Below are 21,704 nucleotides of genomic sequence, written 5' to 3' on the forward strand. Positions count from 1 at the left end.
CGACAGGTGCAATTAATCTTCTTTTGATGTGAATAAGGTTTTGAATTCTATAGATTAGGCCTAGCCTAGAACCGCACTTACCCTTTTTGTCCCCCGCTTGAAAAGTGGGAGATATTAATTTGGGTTTGTCCGTCCGTCCGTCCGTCCGTCTTTCTGTCTGTCTGTAACGCTTTCGTTTCCACACGATATCTCGAGAACCTTTGAGCTTTTGCAATGAAATTTAGCATAGCAACTCCCTCTGGACTAAAGAAGACCCCTATTGATTTTGAGGTCAAAAGGTCAAAGGTCAAGGTCATAAATAAGCAAATTCTGTCTGTTAAAACACTTTCGTTTCCACACGATATCTCTAGAACCATTTGAGCTATTGCAATGAAATTTTACATAACAACTCCCTGTGGCCTAAAGAAGACCCCTATTGATTTTGAGGTCAAAAGGTCAAAGTTCAAGGTCGTAAATTTATACATTCTGTCTGTGTGTAACACTATCATTTCCGGGCGATATTTCAAGAAGATTTTGAGCTTATGCAATGTAATTTTATGCCAAAACTCCCTAGAACGTCTCTCGCCCCTCTCAAAGTGCCCCGCCCCGTTTGTTTTATTAGTATTTATAGTATTCCATGTCGCTATTTTTAGCGCAGGGGCATGAGGAGAGTTATTGCGTATAAAACAGGTTCTCGGCGGACTTTATGTTCTTATTACATCTATTAGCACTCTTTAATAAATGCTAAATAAATCAAACACCATGGATTTTGTAAAATTTTGAGAATACCGAACATGAAAACATGAATATATACATGTATGTGACTTCATTTCTGCATATACTTCCCTTCATTTAAAGCGACTCCGTGGTCTAGTGGTTATGTCTCTCGCTTCAAATGTGAGAGGTCCCGGGAACGAATCTCGGTCGAACCTATCTTTTTTTTTTTTTAAAATACTTTTTTTTTACTAAATGATAGTATTCAGCATGTGAAATGAAAAATTTATGAGGTTATAAAATCATCATTACAGTGTGATAAATATTCCATATAAAAAAATCTTCTATACACATAATAAAGAATAAGCAATCAAATCTTTATATGCATATTGACATACATGTATTTTATTTCCTTCAGTATACATGTATACTTTTAATAATTCTACAAATTCAGTCAGGGGGAGCCGACTTTTTCCCTAAGCGGGGGACACGAATTCTCTGAATTAGCTTGTTAACCTGAAATTCAATGGAGTTATGTAAACTAAAACAGGCGATATTACCGCTTTTGACTTCAAAAATTGTGAGACTTATGAAAGAGTCAAATTATTCTCCGTAATTATCATATGTTCTTTCACTAAATTCAGGTATTTTCTGAACTAGACTGCTTAACACGAATGTAAACATTCAAATGTTGGAGCGAGGTAAACTAACTTTGACCAAACACTTCTAGGTCATTGCGCGTCACAACATAGCAATACGGCGGCCCCTTCGTATAATAAATGCAATTAAACTCGAAATATATTCGTCTCAAATGTTATATATAATATAAGTAATAAACTGCTCTTCGGGCTTCACAGTATTTGATCACGTGACCAACTAAAAGTTCATTTCCCAAAATTTATTTTAACATTGTTGTTTATTTCTTAAATATCCGCGGGAAATCATAGACACCGAGATGGTGACTACGATTATTAATAAAAAGCTTTATATATGTCATTACAGAGTAGATGATTGATACTGATTACATTGAAAAATAATATAAGACTTTTGCAAACTATGTCACGAGTGAGTAGTATTCCAATGGCATTACAGGGAGATGGAAATACATTTAATGGTACTATATAATGGTTTAGATATTCACACGTTTAAGACTTAGGGATAAGTAACCAAGAGAAACGTTTTCCGCAGAATGTGAATTATCTTTATGTATTCTGACTCCCTTCTCACTAAAAAATATATAATTCACCATCTATCAATTTTATGATTGAACAATTGACCAAAATTTGGGGGAAAGTTGGAAAATGTATGTGTCTTGTTCAAAATTATCTTTAAGTTAGTTTCTTATTTATTTTCGGTCATTTTTATTTTATTAAATTTTTTTAATTTTTTAAATATTTTTTAATGGAGTCTTTACATTGTTACTTCTTTTGAAAAACCAAGGAATACGTTGCCCTTTCGACACTAATAAAACGAGAAAAAAAAAACCATTTACGCTGAAAAATGACATTTATTGAACCATGTCAGGAAAGAGTTGTCTCCTCTGATGTCTGCATGAACACTGTCCAAACAAATATTATAATTTTCGTCAACTTTGATTACATTGTTACCCTGCTGCCTCTATTTTTTCTTCAGACACCCTTCTGAAAGGCTTACATGTATATTTAGTATATTTCCAGGACCGTAGCTGAAGACAATGCAAAAAAGCATGACAAAATTACGTATAAATGTTCAGATAAACTTTATGATATTGTATTTTTCTAGATGACGTCTCCACATTATCTGATGATGAGGTGGCCGTGTTGTATTGCTTCCTTTGTTCTGATTCCGGTCCTCCTGATTTCACAGACAAAGAATGGCTGGACATACTGAATGAGATACTGCGGATAGTAAGCGATAAAAAAGACCCCGTGACAAGCGAGGAGGCACATATTGTTCTGAACGGACTAGAGTCACGTGATTTTGTTTGGGAAGATCAGAACAAGATAACAGAGGACGTAAAGGATGAGATAATGTTCAAGTTAGCTTTAATAGACCCTTCTTTACCTTTCTACTACAGTAGTTATGAAACATCCAGGAAGTACCTGAGGTCAGAAGGATACAGAAGAAAACCCAGAGAGAAGTGTGTTGTTTGTGGGATCGATATGTTAAGTAACTATATTGATTACTTACTTATATCCCGTTTACAAATGAACACACTAACTCACGTCACAATTGAGGACGGGGATATCCTTGATGGATTGTATTGGATACGTAAGTATTTTAAAAGGCACTTTCATAGTTTTAAATGCTATGTTTTGTTTCTTACATGTATATATTAGATGCTGAAGCAGATTTAAGGCGTATGCAATCCTCTCCCAAAATCATCAAATTTAAGCTGAATAATAGTCTAATTATAAAAAAAGATGGATATTTGGAAAAAAAGGGTCTAACCAAAATACTTCAATAAAGTATTTTTCGAGGCCAGAGTTTTTAGTGGGTAAGAAACGGAGCTTATTTCATGGAGCTTAAACAATTTATACAAAACTTAGTTCCGTTTTTGGAACCCAGGATTTTCCGCGGTATTCAAAGCCTCATCAGCCCAAACCCTTTCCCATCCCAATGCACTTCAAACCTATAATCAGTCATTGAAATGTTATCTATGTAATAATTTATATGAAATGCAATTGAAACAATATATAAAAAAGACATACACGCGTTCTTTTGTGAAAAGTCCTAACATGTAGTTGAACGCAAGGAAATGATTTGAGCGATGACCACTGAGGACATAAGCATTACTCATTACATAAGTCATAAATGCATTCTTTAAAGTTATGAAGCAGAGCCAATTTTTTTATTTAAAAAATTTATCTCCATAATCTGAGTTTTGTATCCTTGTTGTTTTATATAGTTAATGTACCAAAGGCGATATCAAGACAGAAGCAGAGTAAAAGAAAACAGTTCTTACGCAATCTTGAACACAAAGGGGAGAGTGCACATTGCAGCGGTAGATCAGGTGACTCTGTGCCACACGTGAAATGGTTATGGAATCAAAGGAGACCTGACATTGTTAGATCATGTATAGGTCTCTACCCTCACTGGGATGTTTACATCATAAATAACAAAGCTTACAAAAAACCAAGTATGATCATATTTCAAAAGAAATATTTTCGTATCTATAGTTGTGCCTTCTAACGCACTGTCCTAGAGAGTTCGAAATATAAATTTCCATACACGGTATAAAGGTGTAATTCAAGTGTCATGTATCAAATGAAAACAGATAACAAAACATTAGTTAACTGAGACAGTTCAACAATATGAATAATGTTTGAGATTAGTATAATGAGATTCCACAAAAGAAACAATTCACATTTGAAAATACGTATTGTGTATACGTTTTATAAAGAAAGGTGATTTTACACTCAAGTTTGTTGAAGTCGTTGTGTAAATGATGACTGTTGAAATGTTTACGTCAGGAAATAAAGAAGTAATATAATTATGATATATGTTTTAATTTAATTCCAGGTAAATATCATAAATTGGATTCTGACGTCAGAAGTCTACTGTACTGCTTGCTTTTTCTTGATGAGTGCATGATGAATGTCAACGAAGATAACTACAAACCTACGCTTAACAAAATACGAGAAATATACTTTAAGGCAGGACCCTTCTGTAATGACATTAGTACAATAGACCTTCCTAAAGAAATCATGAAAAGGACAGAAAATAAGTTAATGTTTTCATCAAAAAATATCCAGCATAACGTCACTGGGTGAAAAAAGTGGTTTCCCATCATGGGAAACTTTATGGAAACCACATGGAAACCTCAAGTTTACATCATGTTTCCCAGTGGTTTCCGTAGCGGATGCTAGGTTATTCCGCCAAGTTTCCGTGACACGGAAACCCCCTACGCTCCGATTCCATAAGGTATCCCGAACCACGGAAACCTCTGTAAACCTGAAGTTTCCCGAACATCCACGTAGTTTCCCGTAATGGGAAACCTGAAGATTCCACTGGTTTCCAGAAACAGGAAACTTGATGGAATCGGAGCGTAGGGGGTTTCCGTGGAATGGAAACTTGGTGGAATCTTAAGGTTTCCTTATACGGGAAACTACATGGAAGCTCGGGAAACCTCACGATTCCTAAAGTTTCCTTGACTCAGGAAACCATATGGAATCGGAACGTAGGGGTTTTCCGTGGAATGGAAACTTGATGGAATCTTTAGGTTTCCTTATACGGGAAACTACATAGAAGCTCGGGAAACCTCACGATTCTAAAGTTTCTTCGACTCAGGAAACCATATGGAATATGAGCGAAGTGGTTTCCGTGGAATGGAAACTTGATGGAATCTTAAGGTTTTCTTTTATCGGAAACAGCATGGAAGCTCGTGAAACCTTATGATTCCTAAAGTTTCCTTGACTCAGGAAACTATATGGAACTTGTGTAGCTCTTTCTGTGTGGCGGAAACTTGGTGGAATTATCTGGAGTCCCATTCCTGGTGGAAATTACTGGGAAACTTCAAGATTCCCCAACTTTTCTAAAGGAAGCAATGTGAAATAATGCTATTCTTTTAAAAATCTATCAAAAAAATTTATTACATGTAAAAGAAAAAAGCATTACCATTTTAAATGTTTAATAATTCATTTGATGTACAAAAACTGTAACTGAATTTTCAATGATATCAAAATATTAAATAAATTCATATATCTTAGATAAACAATAGACAGTCTTTCACATTCAAGTCCATTCATAAGGGTCATTAAGTACTTCTTTCAACATCAGTTTCCTGGTTTTCTTCACATCACCTATGATCTGCAATATTCATACAAAATTATTATATGATGTCAGAATTATAATGCTTGATAACTTAGAAATCTGAAAAATCAGTCAATGTCCTTTAATATACCAATATCAATACACTCTAATTACTTTCCATGACCATGATACATATGATTTCAGCATTTAATTTATCTCTTTAATATTTAATGCTGTATGATTAGTGAAAAAAAGAACATAATAATAATGTTTTCAGCCTTATTATGTCATTGAGAATATATTACCACATGTATCTCATACTACGAACCCTGCTTTAAGTTTGATTAGTTTGAGAGAAAACATACCCTTTATAATAACAAAAATATTAGGGAGAGATTTTTTTTTATTAACTTTGATATTCAACCTATAAATTGGTTGAAGATCATTGCAGACCCTCCACCCCATTAGACAAAAGCTAGATAACACCAGGGGAGAAATATACTCTGGACTACGAATTTAAATAAAGATAATATACAGTACATTTTGATACTGACCTTTGACCTAGAAAATTAGTCCAAGGTCACATGGAGTGATGGGTAGACACTGTCTGAGGGCATCCACAGAACAGGACCTAAAAATAATGCAATATATATGTATTACAGTATATATACACATGTACTTGTATGTTAATGATTTATCATATGCTGCATTGGACACATATGATTTTATCATGGTTTAAGTATCCATGTATCTTATGAGTAATTTTATACCAGTATTGCATGTACGCTCAGTTTATTTAAGAAATAAATAACAAGTTTATAAACTTCAATTGGAGAGATACCACAAACCTATAAATAAACAAGTAATTTAATTTTTTTTTTTTTTTACATATATTGACCAATATTATTTACATCCATTCATCGTGTTCATGAATTGGCTGATCAATATTCAGTCAGTTTTAGATCTATATGATATACCATAAAGGACTTTGAAGTTTCACATTTACAAAAGTTATTCCCCTTCGCAGGGTCGATCTGGGGTCAACCGGCTTAAGACGCTGTTTTCCCTCTTTAACCGTATCAATGCTGAGAGACAATATCTTAGAAATAAAATCTGTATGAACATATTCATTATGATTTTCATGTTGTCCCCATACTCTGGCAATACAGATACAGATCGTAATTGTCCAATATTTTTGAAGATTAAAAATATATTAACAAGTAACTTACAAAGGACAAAATGGGAAAAATGAGCGATACACCGACAATTAGAGAAAACTCTTAGGAATGTGAAATTCGTTTATTGGTAATGACAATTCCTGTTTTAATGTCACTGAAAAATTAAGAGACATTAAAAATTTAAGCCCTGATTGTCATACACGCATGCTGTTTTTTCATCCATAAAACCTTTTAGTATCATAAAATTTACCAAAATTTAATACTTCAAATAATTTCATTGAATATCTATAAAATAAAGGAAACTCTAAAAACTTAGTGACTTGCAGAAATTATTCCTTGGAGAGAAAAAAATCTATCATATTTCATATAAATATATGCATAATGAGCCTTTTTTAAGCATTTAGAACATATGGTATGTGCCTCATTTCCCCTCAGAAATTTTCAAAGACAATGGGCTATCTGTAAGCAGAAATCATTGCTGTTTACTTACATTGGAAAAATTTATGAAAACAAGAGGCCCAGGGGCCACAGCCAGGGGATGACAAATCCCATTGCCCGTCGCCCGGGGCTAGTGAATTTTAGGGTTGGGCAAGTGAAATTTTATCAACCACTTGCCCGTGGGCAAGTGACTTAATCGATTATCAAAAATAAAATCAATATGTATGCCAATATTCTACTCAGTATTTTTTATAAATATTTATAAATACAGTATAAGTTAATGGTAGGGCAGGCAAAAATTCAGGTAGGGCAATTGAATTTTGACCATGTACTTGCCCTTGGGCAATGCCTTAAAAATCTATTTGTCAGCCCCTGCACAGCGAACACCTGAGCACATCGGGCTTTAATTTACCCCCCCCGCCCCCCCCCCCCCCTCCAGGCGTTCATCATTTAAACAAACTAAAATCTACACTAAGGAGGATGATTCCATATAAATATCACTAATCATAGCTTTGAAATACTTGAAAAGAAGATTTTAAAAGGTTTATCTATATATCCCTATGTAAAAGTTGGGTCAGCCATTTTGGCCCCACCCTTGCCCCAGGGCAGCGGTGTGCAATTAGCATCGCCCGACGCCCGGGGCTACCATTTTTTGGGGTCGGGCTAGTGTTTTTCTGCCAGGAGGAAGCCCGTCGGGCTAGTAAAAATTATAACTATACACGCAAAAATGAAAAGCACAACCGGTTTTTTGCAATTTAATTCCCAACCAGTGAATATTTTCCATATAACATGCTCCAACTGTCAATAAATTTCAATAATCTTATCTGTTTTGCAGTATAACCTGACTTGATTACTTCCAAAAACGATCTTTTTTTTAATCCGAATTTCCTCTATTCCTTCCTTTATGGTAAATACATGCATATATCTCACTAAAATATTTACCATCACTCAATCAACTGAAAAATAAGTGTTTTGTGACACACATAAAATATATTTCCAGTGTATTTAATGATTAAACATGAAAACAAAATGAATTTAATTTCTTTCTAAATGAGCTGCTGCTAAATAGTGCAATGTTCAGAAAAAGGGAAGATAATTTATTCATGTTATTTAAATTCATTTTTATTTTCTTTCATGATAATTTAAACTTGATTTTAAAATTTAATAGTAAAAAGAATTACTTCAGTATCCTTACTTTTTAAACAATTAATTTCATTTTATTTAAATTTTTGCCCCTGTATTTGGGCTAATAACTTTTTACTTGGGGCTAGTAATTTTATAGCTGCCACTAGCCCGTGGGCTAGTAATAAATTTTTCTAATTGCACACCCCTGCAGGGGTCATGATTTGAACAAACTTGAATCTACACTACCTGAGGATGATTCCACATGAGTTTCATCTTTTCTGGCTCAGTGGTTCTGAAGAAGAAAATTTTTAAAGAATTTTCTTATATATGCCTATGTAAAACTTGGAAAAGGGTGTGGTCCTTCATTTGAACAAACTTGAATCCCCTTCACCCAAGGATACTTTGTGCCAAGTTTGGTTGAAATTGGCCCAGTGGTTTTTGAGAAGATGATGAAAATGTGAAAACAATTAAATGGAAAAGTTTACGAAGACAACAACGACAACAACAGGCAACGGACAAATTTTGATCAGAAAAGCTCACTTGAGCTTTCAGTTCAGGTGAGCTAATAACTAATTTCCTATTTTTTTAATTTTAAATAATTCTCAAAATAATTTAATCTATCAAAAAAAATCTAACTGAATGTAAAATAACATTTTTCATAATCTTAATCTAAGGGCAGATCACTCTAACTTCATAAAACTACCTGATATTAAAGTAGAACTCTTTAGTTTTTAAAGCTTCCTTTCAGTAATCAAAATACTGACCAGCAAGAAATCAGTTAATAAGCATTTCCTTTTTTTCATTCATTTTTTTTCGAAAGATCTCAGAGTTTTTTTCTTTTCAATTCAGGTTCAAGATGACAAAGTTTTATTGAAGTGTATGTATAAGAGAACTGATTGTATGTCAATCATAGCAGTACACACATAACATGGAGGGGGCAAATTGTTTCAGCCCTAGCTTTTACATAAAACTTCTTGTAGCTCACAGCTGATATACCACAGTTCAGTATTTAAATAAAATTTAGAATCTTTTTTTCAGGCAATTGTCATATACATACTAATCATGAATGAATTACCACTTACCAAATGACCACATCCTGAATCATCATACATTTTCTATGATTTTATCTCACTGGTTTCTTTTAACGTCACACAGTTTTCTTCTCTCTAAAATGATAAATTATGTCCAGGTTACTGGTACTATTGCATTCTAATTTAAACTAATTATGTAATAGCATTAGCAACAACCGGGATGGAAGAAAAATAACCAGAGGTCTCTGTTGAGACTGTAGCTCTACTGGTTTGTACTTATCAAAGACTGATGCACAGAATTATGTATAGTCTACTTGTTTGCCAAGTTATATTGAAATCAGACTAAAATTTAAGGAGGAGTATTGTTTGCAGACAGACGGACGCCGGACGCATTACTATCGCATAAACTCTTCTGGTCTCTGACCAGTAGAGCTAAAAGCAAGATGCGCTTGTGAAACACATCAACAAAGTTCAAAAATGCAATTTTTTTTAGCATACAGGTCACAGTCAAGATCACATAATCATTGTCCTTGTTGCCATTTGAAAGCACTTCATTAGTGGAGTATGCATACTAAATATGAAGCCACTATCTTGTATAGTTCTAAAGTTATGGTGAAGGTTTAAGTTGACAACAGACACTCAGACAGACACACAGATATACAGTTATGGCAAAAGTTTGAACATTATAACTTGGTATACACACAGCCACTTCAGTTCAAGGTATCAAGGGTAAAATTCATAGCACAGCGGGACTGCATTTTGACTTCGAGGGATCAAGGGTTTAGAGAGATCAGGAGTTCGAGAAATCAAGAGCAAATCTGCTTAGTTATATAGAGGAAAAAATCGGGACCGAAGACTCACTTCAAGCGATCAAGAACTTCCGAGAAATTGAAGTTCAAGCCAACAAGAGTTACTTTATATACATGTACAGATATAAGAGGCATGTTATTATTTGCAATTTTGACCTAATGACAGCTAAATCTGTTCAGTAAGACAATACAGTGTACATGTATGTACGTAGTTTTATTGTGCATTATTTGCTATACATTGACCTACTCAGGTCAATAATTGTGAAAAAACTGATAATTCAAGCTGATGATTCATTTGCATTTCTTGACATACTATCAATATTAATTCACTATTAGGCTTTTCTTTTTTTTTTACATCTTCATCTCAACAGGTTAGACATTACAAAAAAAAAAAAATCTTTTGAGCAGTAATCTATATCAACAAACAATAAAACAAACCTAATCTCTTCAGAAAAGTGGACAGGCTTTCACCTACATTCACTTTTTTATGTATATTTTTCCTCCATATCATTAGTCTCGTTCTACCAGACCCTCGGCTGTCTCCGTAAATCTCCGACCACCCAGAGGGTCTGGTAAAGATATGCAATATCGTTTGTAATGCCAAAACGAGGCTTACTGAAATGTTTTTGATTGGCTGAAAAGAACACACCTACACGATTTAAATAAATACATGATAAATCGGCAGAAAAATAACTTAAAGATGTAAAAGTTATATGTCTGAAAGTTAAAGCTGTTAGATAGAAATTGTTTACAGTAATCCCCACCAGTTATAGGTAAGTGTATAAGTGTGTATCTTGCAAATATTCGGTACGAAAGCAAAAGTGAAAGTAGTGTAGCCCTACCTGCGTAATACACATTCTTTCGATTGATAAAGCAATTTCTCGTTTGGTGTCCCAAATTAAAGATTAGTTTATTAATATAAAGACACAATCCAGAAGAAGAAACACATATAACGTTTGTTTTCAAAAAGGATCGTCAGAATGAAAACAAGATAGCGCCCTCTGACGGTTTCAAACACTAACATGATTCTTTACCAGACCCTCTGGGTGGTCGGAAATTTATGGAGACAGCCGAGGGTCAGGTTGAACGAGACTACCATATCATCAACATGCATATGATTAAGGGTTATGCTATTTGCTACAATCTATTTCTACTGTTCTGATGAGGATATCCTTAATGAATAATCAGATAAGCTGAGATTGAAGACACTTTTTGTAAAAATATCGATGCTTTTATCAAAGTTTTGAACCAAAAGTATTTAATTTATAGAGGGCGGAGCCCTCTCAAGGGCCCGAAGGGCCCGTGAGAGCGAAGCTCTCCCTATAGGTAACACGTATGTATATGAAAAATAAAAGAAATCTATTGAAAACTATGTCATTTACAATACCTATGGAACTGAGATTCTTGGCGACAATATGGCGTCGGCACAAATGGCGTCGATTTTGTCCACGCGCAAATTCTCGTTGTTGATGAGATTTTCATCAAAGTAAAAACATTCAATCCAAGGATAATGTGTAGTTATTCTTTTTTACTCAAAATCAAATCCATTTGTAATCAGACCCTTCCTACTTTTGTTTTAGACGTTAAGATTTATTTATAGTTCGCGCTAACAAGTAAAACGGCATTTGATTGGTCAGAATTTCCCTGAAGGCGGCGCTGTCTGCACTATGGAGGAGCGGATCTATCTGTGGTCCCTTTCACAAGAATATCCTTATTTATTTGTTTAATAAAATTTGCCAGTAATAAATGTCTTCAGGATTATACTTGTCAATACATACCAAGCTAGAAATATAGGATTTTTTTTAGACATAGTATATATTTTTGAACCATTAAAAATGTTTTTAAGGTGATAAAATAAAATAACCTGTGAAAATCTAACAGGGGACTCAATCAGAGTGTGTGGATTTCTTCTTCTTCTTCTTCTTTTTTTAAGGTATCCAAATTGTTTATGAATATCTACTTGTACATGAAAATATTTATAGCAGAGTGAAGTCTAAGTCTCATTTTTGTTGTGATTTTTTAATAAAATATTTTATTTTACGAAGTTTTCCTATGACAAAATTTCAGTTTATTATCCTATGACAAAATTTCAGTTTATTATAAAGATCACTATCAAAAGAAAAATCTAATACAATTTAAGTATCTTAAAAATTTAATTTTTTTTTTTTTTTTGAAATTGGAATTACATATATTTGTCTGAGTTAAAGCAAGGGAAAAAAGTTAACAATGTATGATGCACAGTCTGGTAAGGTAGTTGTTCAGTCTACATGCATACATCTTACAGTAAATGCATGTAGATATCCACAAAGTTATAGGACTTCATTAGTTCAAAGTTATAATAAATGGGTTTCCAATTGATGTAAAACAAAAAGAAATAAATAAAAAGAAAAAAAGAAATAATACAACAGGGACGTCGACATAGTATTAAATGTCCCTGATGAGGATCATGCATCCTTTAGTTTGCAAATTTTTTTCTCGTAAAAATTTTGATGCTGTTATATTTTCAACCCTTGTGTGATAGTAACATGTTGGTCAGAATACTCGATTCATCCAGGAAGTAGATCATCTGTCAGCAGTGTAGTTTGAGTCCCAAGTTCGTCTTCTGATCTGGCCATGATAATATTGTTCTTACTTTAGATGATGTCATAACCATGTAATGGGAGTAATAACAGTTGAGAACTGACTTGAGGTTTCTAGATATAAAGTGTTGTTAAATAAACATATAAATCAAGTAAGTGAAAGAAAAGGAATTGATGCTCAGAATATGTTTATGAATTTATTATTGTTAGACGGAGGCGTCTCTCATTTCTTGGGCCTGGTATGTTAATTGAATCCATTACTGGTCCAATGCATGCCCCTCTTTTTACCATGATGAAATTTCGTAGGCGTTCTCAGATTTATTAAGCAATTAAATTGCATTTTTTGATTGAAAAGTAATGAGGTACATGTAAGAGATGGGAAGGTTTTTTTTCTTCTTCAAGAGAACTGAGTTCTTTGTTATGATTTTCGGACACTGACCATAGACCTGCATGAAGCGAACTCTGTGCTTTAGGTCTATACACTGACAATTTCAGAATTTAACTAATCAGCCGATTTATCATTAAACAATAAAATCTTAAATGCAGCAATTTTCTCTTCATGGCTCCGCCCTCACTAACGGTCACACCGTCTAACATATTACCTTGACATAAGTCGTAAGTTCCAAAAAACAAGAGTTGGCTATCCGAAAAGTCAGAAAACACACGTATTCAAACCGGATGTTCTACAGTCTGAACTTAACTACGAAACCATGATCGGTGTAACTATTATCATCCGGATAATTTGAGCGGGGTTAAAAATATTTTTTTTTTTAATTCCGAAAAGAATTCATTTATATATAGAGAGAGAACATATATATGGAGCATACATTTTAATAAACATGATAAAAAGCGAAAATGTCATTTTACAACATACAGCATGTGTGACGATCGGGCTCGGGATTCAATTAAAATCGGGTTTTATCATTAGGTAGCTAAACACAGTTTCGTATAAAATCCAGGGGGTTTTTCCCAGAGAGAAGCATGCTGGGTAGGGATTTTCCTGCTATTTATAGGAGTCTAGATGAAAACTGCATCTTTTTTGTTTTTATTCGCATAAAGTAGAATCTTATCTTAATATTTAAAGAAAAAAATGTGCATTCATTTTTAGAAAAAAAAAATTGTGAGACTTTTTAATAGGGGGAGATAACTCCCAAAACATCCAGTTTTCACATATGCAGAATTGCATGAGTCAATTAGCAGGTAATGTAGCTCTTTCAAGAGGTGGCAAATGTACCCTGAAAGCACACTAAAAGAAAACCTTAGGACTTGTTCTGTGAAATGCATGCAACTTATTTTGTCTGATTTTTTCTGTTTTTGTTGAGCAGGGGGGTTAAAAATGCATAGGTGCACTGAAAATGGATGCATAAACAACCCAATATCCCCCATATTTCAAATGTCAAATACCCCTTAGTAGTAATTGATGAATGTATTATAGTTGGATATTTACAAAATTCACAATTTTATCTTTCCATTGATATGCAGAAGTCTATGTAACAAGCCTCCATTTTATTTTTTTATAGGGGTCAGTTTTGCTTGTCCCTCACCAAGTAACGTCCTGATAACGTCATACATAAAACTGTGTTTTGCACCCTTAAGGAGTAGCATTTGATGACATTTCCCACATTTATTTGCCTGTAAGTTCATAGAAAATTGCTTTATTTGTTTTAATTTATGTAGTAAACCATACAATATAATCTCAGGTTGACACTGTGTAAGGCATAATGCCTATTAGATACATGTTCCATAGAATTTATACATATGATAAGGATTCAGGGGCTAAAGTTGTTATTTTACATTATGACGCAACTGCATTGTGACATCAAAGTGTGACGTCATGTCAAAAATGGCAGCTTCGCAAGGTCATGACCTTCAATTTAATTGATCGCAAATGAGAATATGTATCTTCTGTATAGATATACATGTGACATAGACCTATTGAGTATCTAGTTAGGGTGACACCGTCCAGATTTTTTAGGCAATCTTCTGATTTAAGACAGTGACTATTTCCAATTAGACCCCCTCCCCCTTGTTTATACAGAAACTAGCAATATCTGTAAAAATTGTTTGGCAGCTTTTCAAAAAATTTATAATGTAACATTTTATTGATATTCAAATACTGTATATTTCATACTTTGTGTTTTTTAAATTGAAAAAAAAAATAAAATTATTGTGTGATCTGATTCGGATAGGTTTGAATTTCTCTTCGAAGTCCTGTTTTATGCGTCGACTAATGTCGTAGACATGTAATACTAAATTTACAATAACTTGCCCATTTCTGAACCTAATTCAACAGTTTATGCACCAAAATGTTTGGAATTCTGTCCTCTTTGCACCTAAATACAAAAAAGTGAATTGCAAAAAAATTTTATTTCCTTTAAGGTAGCTAAACACAGTTTCGTATAAAATCCAGGGGGTTTTTCCCAGAGAGAAGCATGCTGGGTAGGGATTTTCCTGCTATTTATAGGAGTCTAGATGAAAACTGCATCTTTTTTGTTTTTATTCGCATAAAGTAGAATCTTATCTTAATATTTAAAGAAAAAAATGTGCATTCATTTTTAGAAAAAAAAAATTGTGAGACTTTTTAATAGGGGGAGATAACTCCCAAAACATCCAGTTTTCACATATGCAGAATTGCATGAGTCAATTAGCAGGTAATGTAGCTCTTTCAAGAGGTGGCAAATGTACCCTGAAAGCACACTAAAAGAAAACCTTAGGACTTGTTCTGTGAAATGCATGCAACTTATTTTGTCTGATTTTTTCTGTTTTTGTTGAGCAGGGGGGTTAAAAATGCATAGGTGCACTGAAAATGGATGCATAAACAACCCAATATCCCCCATATTTCAAATGTCAAATACCCCTTAGTAGTAATTGATGAATGTATTATAGTTGGATATTTACAAAATTCACAATTTTATCTTTCCATTGATATGCAGAAGTCTATGTAACAAGCCTCCATTTTATTTTTTTATAGGGGTCAGTTTTGCTTGTCCCTCACCAAGTAACGTCCTGATAACGTCATACATAAAACTGTGTTTTGCACCCTTAAGGAGTAGCATTTGATGACATTTCCCACATTTATTTGCCTGTAAGTTCATAGAAAATTGCTTTATTTGTTTTAATTTATGTAGTAAACCATACAATATAATCTCAGGTTGACACTGTGTAAGGCATAATGCCTATTAGATACATGTTCCATAGAATTTATACATATGATAAGGATTCAGGGGCTAAAGTTGTTATTTTACATTATGACGCAACTGCATTGTGACATCAAAGTGTGACGTCATGTCAAAAATGGCAGCTTCGCAAGGTCATGACCTTCAATTTAATTGATCGCAAATGAGAATATGTATCTTCTGTATAGATATACATGTGACATAGACCTATTGAGTATCTAGTTAGGGTGACACCGTCCAGATTTTTTAGGCAATCTTCTGATTTAAGACAGTGACTATTTCCAATTAGACCCCCTCCCCCTTGTTTATACAGAAACTAGCAATATCTGTAAAAATTGTTTGGCAGCTTTTCAAAAAATTTATAATGTAACATTTTATTGATATTCAAATACTGTATATTTCATACTTTGTGTTTTTTAAATTGAAAAAAAAAATAAAATTATTGTGTGATCTGATTCGGATAGGTTTGAATTTCTCTTCGAAGTCCTGTTTTATGCGTCGACTAATGTCGTAGACATGTAATACTAAATTTACAATAACTTGCCCATTTCTGAACCTAATTCAACAGTTTATGCACCAAAATGTTTGGAATTCTGTCCTCTTTGCACCTAAATACAAAAAAGTGAATTGCAAAAAAATTTTATTTCCTTTAAGGTAGCTAAACACAGTTTCGTATAAAATCCAGGGGGTTTTTCCCAGAGAGAAGCATGCTGGGTAGGGATTTTCCTGCTATTTATAGGAGTCTAGATGAAAACTGCATCTTTTTTGTTTTTATTCGCATAAAGTAGAATCTTATCTTAATATTTAAAGAAAAAAATGTGCATTCATTTTTAGAAAAAAAAAATTGTGAGACTTTTTAATAGGGGGAGATAACTCCCAAAACATCCAGTTTTCACATATGCAGAATTGCATGAGTCAATTAGCAGGTAATGTAGCTCTTTCAAGAGGTGGCAAATGTACCCTGAAAGCACACTAAAAGAAAACCTTAGGACTTGTTCTGTGAAATGCATGCAACTTATTTTGTCTGATTTTTTCTGTTTTTGTTGAGCAGGGGGGTTAAAAATGCATAGGTGCACTGAAAATGGATGCATAAACAACCCAATATCCCCCATATTTCAAATGTCAAATACCCCTTAGTAGTAATTGATGAATGTATTATAGTTGGATATTTACAAAATTCACAATTTTATCTTTCCATTGATATGCAGAAGTCTATGTAACAAGCCTCCATTTTATTTTTTTATAGGGGTCAGTTTTGCTTGTCCCTCACCAAGTAACGTCCTGATAACGTCATACATAAAACTGTGTTTTGCACCCTTAAGGAGTAGCATTTGATGACATTTCCCACATTTATTTGCCTGTAAGTTCATAGAAAATTGCTTTATTTGTTTTAATTTATGTAGTAAACCATACAATATAATCTCAGGTTGACACTGTGTAAGGCATAATGCCTATTAGATACATGTTCCATAGAATTTATACATATGATAAGGATTCAGGGGCTAAAGTTGTTATTTTACATTATGACGCAACTGCATTGTGACATCAAAGTGTGACGTCATGTCAAAAATGGCAGCTTCGCAAGGTCATGACCTTCAATTTAATTGATCGCAAATGAGAATATGTATCTTCTGTATAGATATACATGTGACATAGACCTATTGAGTATCTAGTTAGGGTGACACCGTCCAGATTTTTTAGGCAATCTTCTGATTTAAGACAGTGACTATTTCCAATTAGCCCCCCCCCCCCCCTTGTTTATACAGAAACTAGCAATATCTGTAAAAATTGTTTGGCAGCTTTTCAAAAAATTTATAATGTAACATTTTATTGATATTCAAATACTGTATATTTCATACTTTGTGTTTTTTAAATTGAAAAAAAAAATAAAATTATTGTGTGATCTGATTCGGATAGGTTTGAATTTCTCTTCGAAGTCCTGTTTTATGCGTCGACTAATGTCGTAGACATGTAATACTAAATTTACAATAACTTGCCCATTTCTGAACCTAATTCAACAGTTTATGCACCAAAATGTTTGGAATTCTGTCCTCTTTGCACCTAAATACAAAAAAGTGAATTGCAAAAAAATTTTATTTCCTTTAAGGTAGCTAAACACAGTTTCGTATAAAATCCAGGGGGTTTTTCCCAGAGAGAAGCATGCTGGGTAGGGATTTTCCTGCTATTTATAGGAGTCTAGATGAAAACTGCATCTTTTTTGTTTTTATTCGCATAAAGTAGAATCTTATCTTAATATTTAAAGAAAAAAATGTGCATTCATTTTTAGAAAAAAAAAATTGTGAGACTTTTTAATAGGGGGAGATAACTCCCAAAACATCCAGTTTTCACATATGCAGAATTGCATGAGTCAATTAGCAGGTAATGTAGCTCTTTCAAGAGGTGGCAAATGTACCCTGAAAGCACACTAAAAGAAAACCTTAGGACTTGTTCTGTGAAATGCATGCAACTTATTTTGTCTGATTTTTTCTGTTTTTGTTGAGCAGGGGGGTTAAAAATGCATAGGTGCACTGAAAATGGATGCATAAACAACCCAATATCCCCCATATTTCAAATGTCAAATACCCCTTAGTAGTAATTGATGAATGTATTATAGTTGGATATTTACAAAATTCACAATTTTATCTTTCCATTGATATGCAGAAGTCTATGTAACAAGCCTCCATTTTATTTTTTTATAGGGGTCAGTTTTGCTTGTCCCTCACCAAGTAACGTCCTGATAACGTCATACATAAAACTGTGTTTTGCACCCTTAAGGAGTAGCATTTGATGACATTTCCCACATTTATTTGCCTGTAAGTTCATAGAAAATTGCTTTATTTGTTTTAATTTATGTAGTAAACCATACAATATAATCTCAGGTTGACACTGTGTAAGGCATAATGCCTATTAGATACATGTTCCATAGAATTTATACATATGATAAGGATTCAGGGGCTAAAGTTGTTATTTTACATTATGACGCAACTGCATTGTGACATCAAAGTGTGACGTCATGTCAAAAATGGCAGCTTCGCAAGGTCATGACCTTCAATTTAATTGATCGCAAATGAGAATATGTATCTTCTGTATAGATATACATGTGACATAGACCTATTGAGTATCTAGTTAGGGTGACACCGTCCAGATTTTTTAGGCAATCTTCTGATTTAAGACAGTGACTATTTCCCATTAGACCCCCCCCCCCCTTGTTTATACAGAAACTAGCAATATCTGTAAAAATTGTTTGGCAGCTTTTCAAAAAATTTATAATGTAACATTTTATTGATATTCAAATACTGTATATTTCATACTTTGTGTTTTTTAAATTGAAAAAAAAAATAAAATTATTGTGTGATCTGATTCGGATAGGTTTGAATTTCTCTTCGAAGTCCTGTTTTATGCGTCGACTAATGTCGTAGACATGTAATACTAAATTTACAATAACTTGCCCATTTCTGAACCTAATTCAACAGTTTATGCACCAAAATGTTTGGAATTCTGTCCTCTTTGCACCTAAATACAAAAAAGTGAATTGCAAAAAAATTTTATTTCCTTTAAGGTAGCTAAACACAGTTTCGTATAAAATCCAGGGGGTTTTTCCCAGAGAGAAGCATGCTGGGTAGGGATTTTCCTGCTATTTATAGGAGTCTAGATGAAAACTGCATCTTTTTTGTTTTTATTCGCATAAAGTAGAATCTTATCTTAATATTTAAAGAAAAAAATGTGCATTCATTTTTAGAAAAAAAAAATTGTGAGACTTTTTAATAGGGGGAGATAACTCCCAAAACATCCAGTTTTCACATATGCAGAATTGCATGAGTCAATTAGCAGGTAATGTAGCTCTTTCAAGAGGTGGCAAATGTACCCTGAAAGCACACTAAAAGAAAACCTTAGGACTTGTTCTGTGAAATGCATGCAACTTATTTTGTCTGATTTTTTCTGTTTTTGTTGAGCAGGGGGGTTAAAAATGCATAGGTGCACTGAAAATGGATGCATAAACAACCCAATATCCCCCATATTTCAAATGTCAAATACCCCTTAGTAGTAATTGATGAATGTATTATAGTTGGATATTTACAAAATTCACAATTTTATCTTTCCATTGATATGCAGAAGTCTATGTAACAAGCCTCCATTTTATTTTTTTATAGGGGTCAGTTTTGCTTGTCCCTCACCAAGTAACGTCCTGATAACGTCATACATAAAACTGTGTTTTGCACCCTTAAGGAGTAGCATTTGATGACATTTCCCACATTTATTTGCCTGTAAGTTCATAGAAAATTGCTTTATTTGTTTTAATTTATGTAGTAAACCATACAATATAATCTCAGGTTGACACTGTGTAAGGCATAATGCCTATTAGATACATGTTCCATAGAATTTATACATATGATAAGGATTCAGGGGCTAAAGTTGTTATTTTACATTATGACGCAACTGCATTGTGACATCAAAGTGTGACGTCATGTCAAAAATGGCAGCTTCGCAAGGTCATGACCTTCAATTTAATTGATCGCAAATGAGAATATGTATCTTCTGTATAGATATACATGTGACATAGACCTATTGAGTATCTAGTTAGGGTGACACCGTCCAGATTTTTTAGGCAATCTTCTGATTTAAGACAGTGACTATTTCCAATTAGCCCCCCCCCCCTTGTTTATACAGAAACTAGCAATATCTGTAAAAATTGTTTGGCAGCTTTTCAAAAAATTTATAATGTAACATTTTATTGATATTCAAATACTGTATATTTCATACTTTGTGTTTTTTAAATTGAAAAAAAAAATAAAATTATTGTGTGATCTGATTCGGATAGGTTTGAATTTCTCTTCGAAGTCCTGTTTTATGCGTCGACTAATGTCGTAGACATGTAATACTAAATTTACAATAACTTGCCCATTTCTGAACCTAATTCAACAGTTTATGCACCAAAATGTTTGGAATTCTGTCCTCTTTGCACCTAAATACAAAAAAGTGAATTGCAAAAAAATTTTATTTCCTTTAAGGTAGCTAAACACAGTTTCGTATAAAATCCAGGGGGTTTTTCCCAGAGAGAAGCATGCTGGGTAGGGATTTTCCTGCTATTTATAGGAGTCTAGATGAAAACTGCATCTTTTTTGTTTTTATTCGCATAAAGTAGAATCTTATCTTAATATTTAAAGAAAAAAATGTGCATTCATTTTTAGAAAAAAAAAATTGTGAGACTTTTTAATAGGGGGAGATAACTCCCAAAACATCCAGTTTTCACATATGCAGAATTGCATGAGTCAATTAGCAGGTAATGTAGCTCTTTCAAGAGGTGGCAAATGTACCCTGAAAGCACACTAAAAGAAAACCTTAGGACTTGTTCTGTGAAATGCATGCAACTTATTTTGTCTGATTTTTTCTGTTTTTGTTGAGCAGGGGGGTTAAAAATGCATAGGTGCACTGAAAATGGATGCATAAACAACCCAATATCCCCCATATTTCAAATGTCAAATACCCCTTAGTAGTAATTGATGAATGTATTATAGTTGGATATTTACAAAATTCACAATTTTATCTTTCCATTGATATGCAGAAGTCTATGTAACAAGCCTCCATTTTATTTTTTTATAGGGGTCAGTTTTGCTTGTCCCTCACCAAGTAACGTCCTGATAACGTCATACATAAAACTGTGTTTTGCACCCTTAAGGAGTAGCATTTGATGACATTTCCCACATTTATTTGCCTGTAAGTTCATAGAAAATTGCTTTATTTGTTTTAATTTATGTAGTAAACCATACAATATAATCTCAGGTTGACACTGTGTAAGGCATAATGCCTATTAGATACATGTTCCATAGAATTTATACATATGATAAGGATTCAGGGGCTAAAGTTGTTATTTTACATTATGACGCAACTGCATTGTGACATCAAAGTGTGACGTCATGTCAAAAATGGCAGCTTCGCAAGGTCA

At 33.5% G+C, this 21,704-nt stretch overlaps 1 protein-coding gene and 2 long non-coding RNA genes across 4 annotated transcripts; 2 read left to right on the top strand and 1 right to left on the bottom strand.

Annotated features, from left to right (window-relative positions):
• The first annotated feature begins 1,749 nt into the window (after nt 1-1,749).
• LOC134264828 (uncharacterized) lies at nt 1,750-4,445 on the top strand. Its single transcript, XM_062747104.1, has 4 exons — nt 1,750-1,807; nt 2,455-2,943; nt 3,581-3,811; nt 4,195-4,445. The coding sequence occupies exons 1-4, from the start codon at nt 1,750-1,752 to the stop codon at nt 4,443-4,445; spliced, it is 1,029 nt and encodes a 342-aa protein (XP_062603088.1).
• An 863-nt stretch (nt 4,446-5,308) lies between these two features.
• On the bottom strand, nt 5,309-13,262 carry LOC134264830 (uncharacterized). 2 transcript variants are annotated; one of them, XR_009991625.1, is made up of 4 exons: nt 13,187-13,262; nt 9,248-9,331; nt 5,979-6,055; nt 5,309-5,481 (listed from the first exon to the last, which is right to left on the bottom strand). It is a non-coding gene; the product is annotated as an uncharacterized LOC134264830 (long non-coding RNA). The 2 variants fall into 2 exon arrangements; XR_009991624.1 differs by lacking the exon at nt 13,187-13,262 and adding an exon at nt 10,444-10,543.
• A 2,187-nt stretch (nt 13,263-15,449) lies between these two features.
• LOC134264831 (uncharacterized) lies at nt 15,450-21,698 on the top strand. Its single transcript, XR_009991626.1, has 5 exons — nt 15,450-15,669; nt 17,007-17,120; nt 18,460-18,573; nt 19,912-20,025; nt 21,362-21,698. It is a non-coding gene; the product is annotated as an uncharacterized LOC134264831 (long non-coding RNA).
• Nucleotides 21,699-21,704: the final 6 nt, after the last annotated feature.

Source organism: Saccostrea cucullata, unplaced genomic scaffold, assembly GCF_032062105.1.
Source record: "Saccostrea cucullata isolate Sc308-1 unplaced genomic scaffold, CSIRO_AGI_Scuc_v1 ctg8889, whole genome shotgun sequence".
Taxonomy (NCBI): domain Eukaryota; kingdom Metazoa; phylum Mollusca; class Bivalvia; order Ostreida; family Ostreidae; genus Saccostrea; species Saccostrea cuccullata.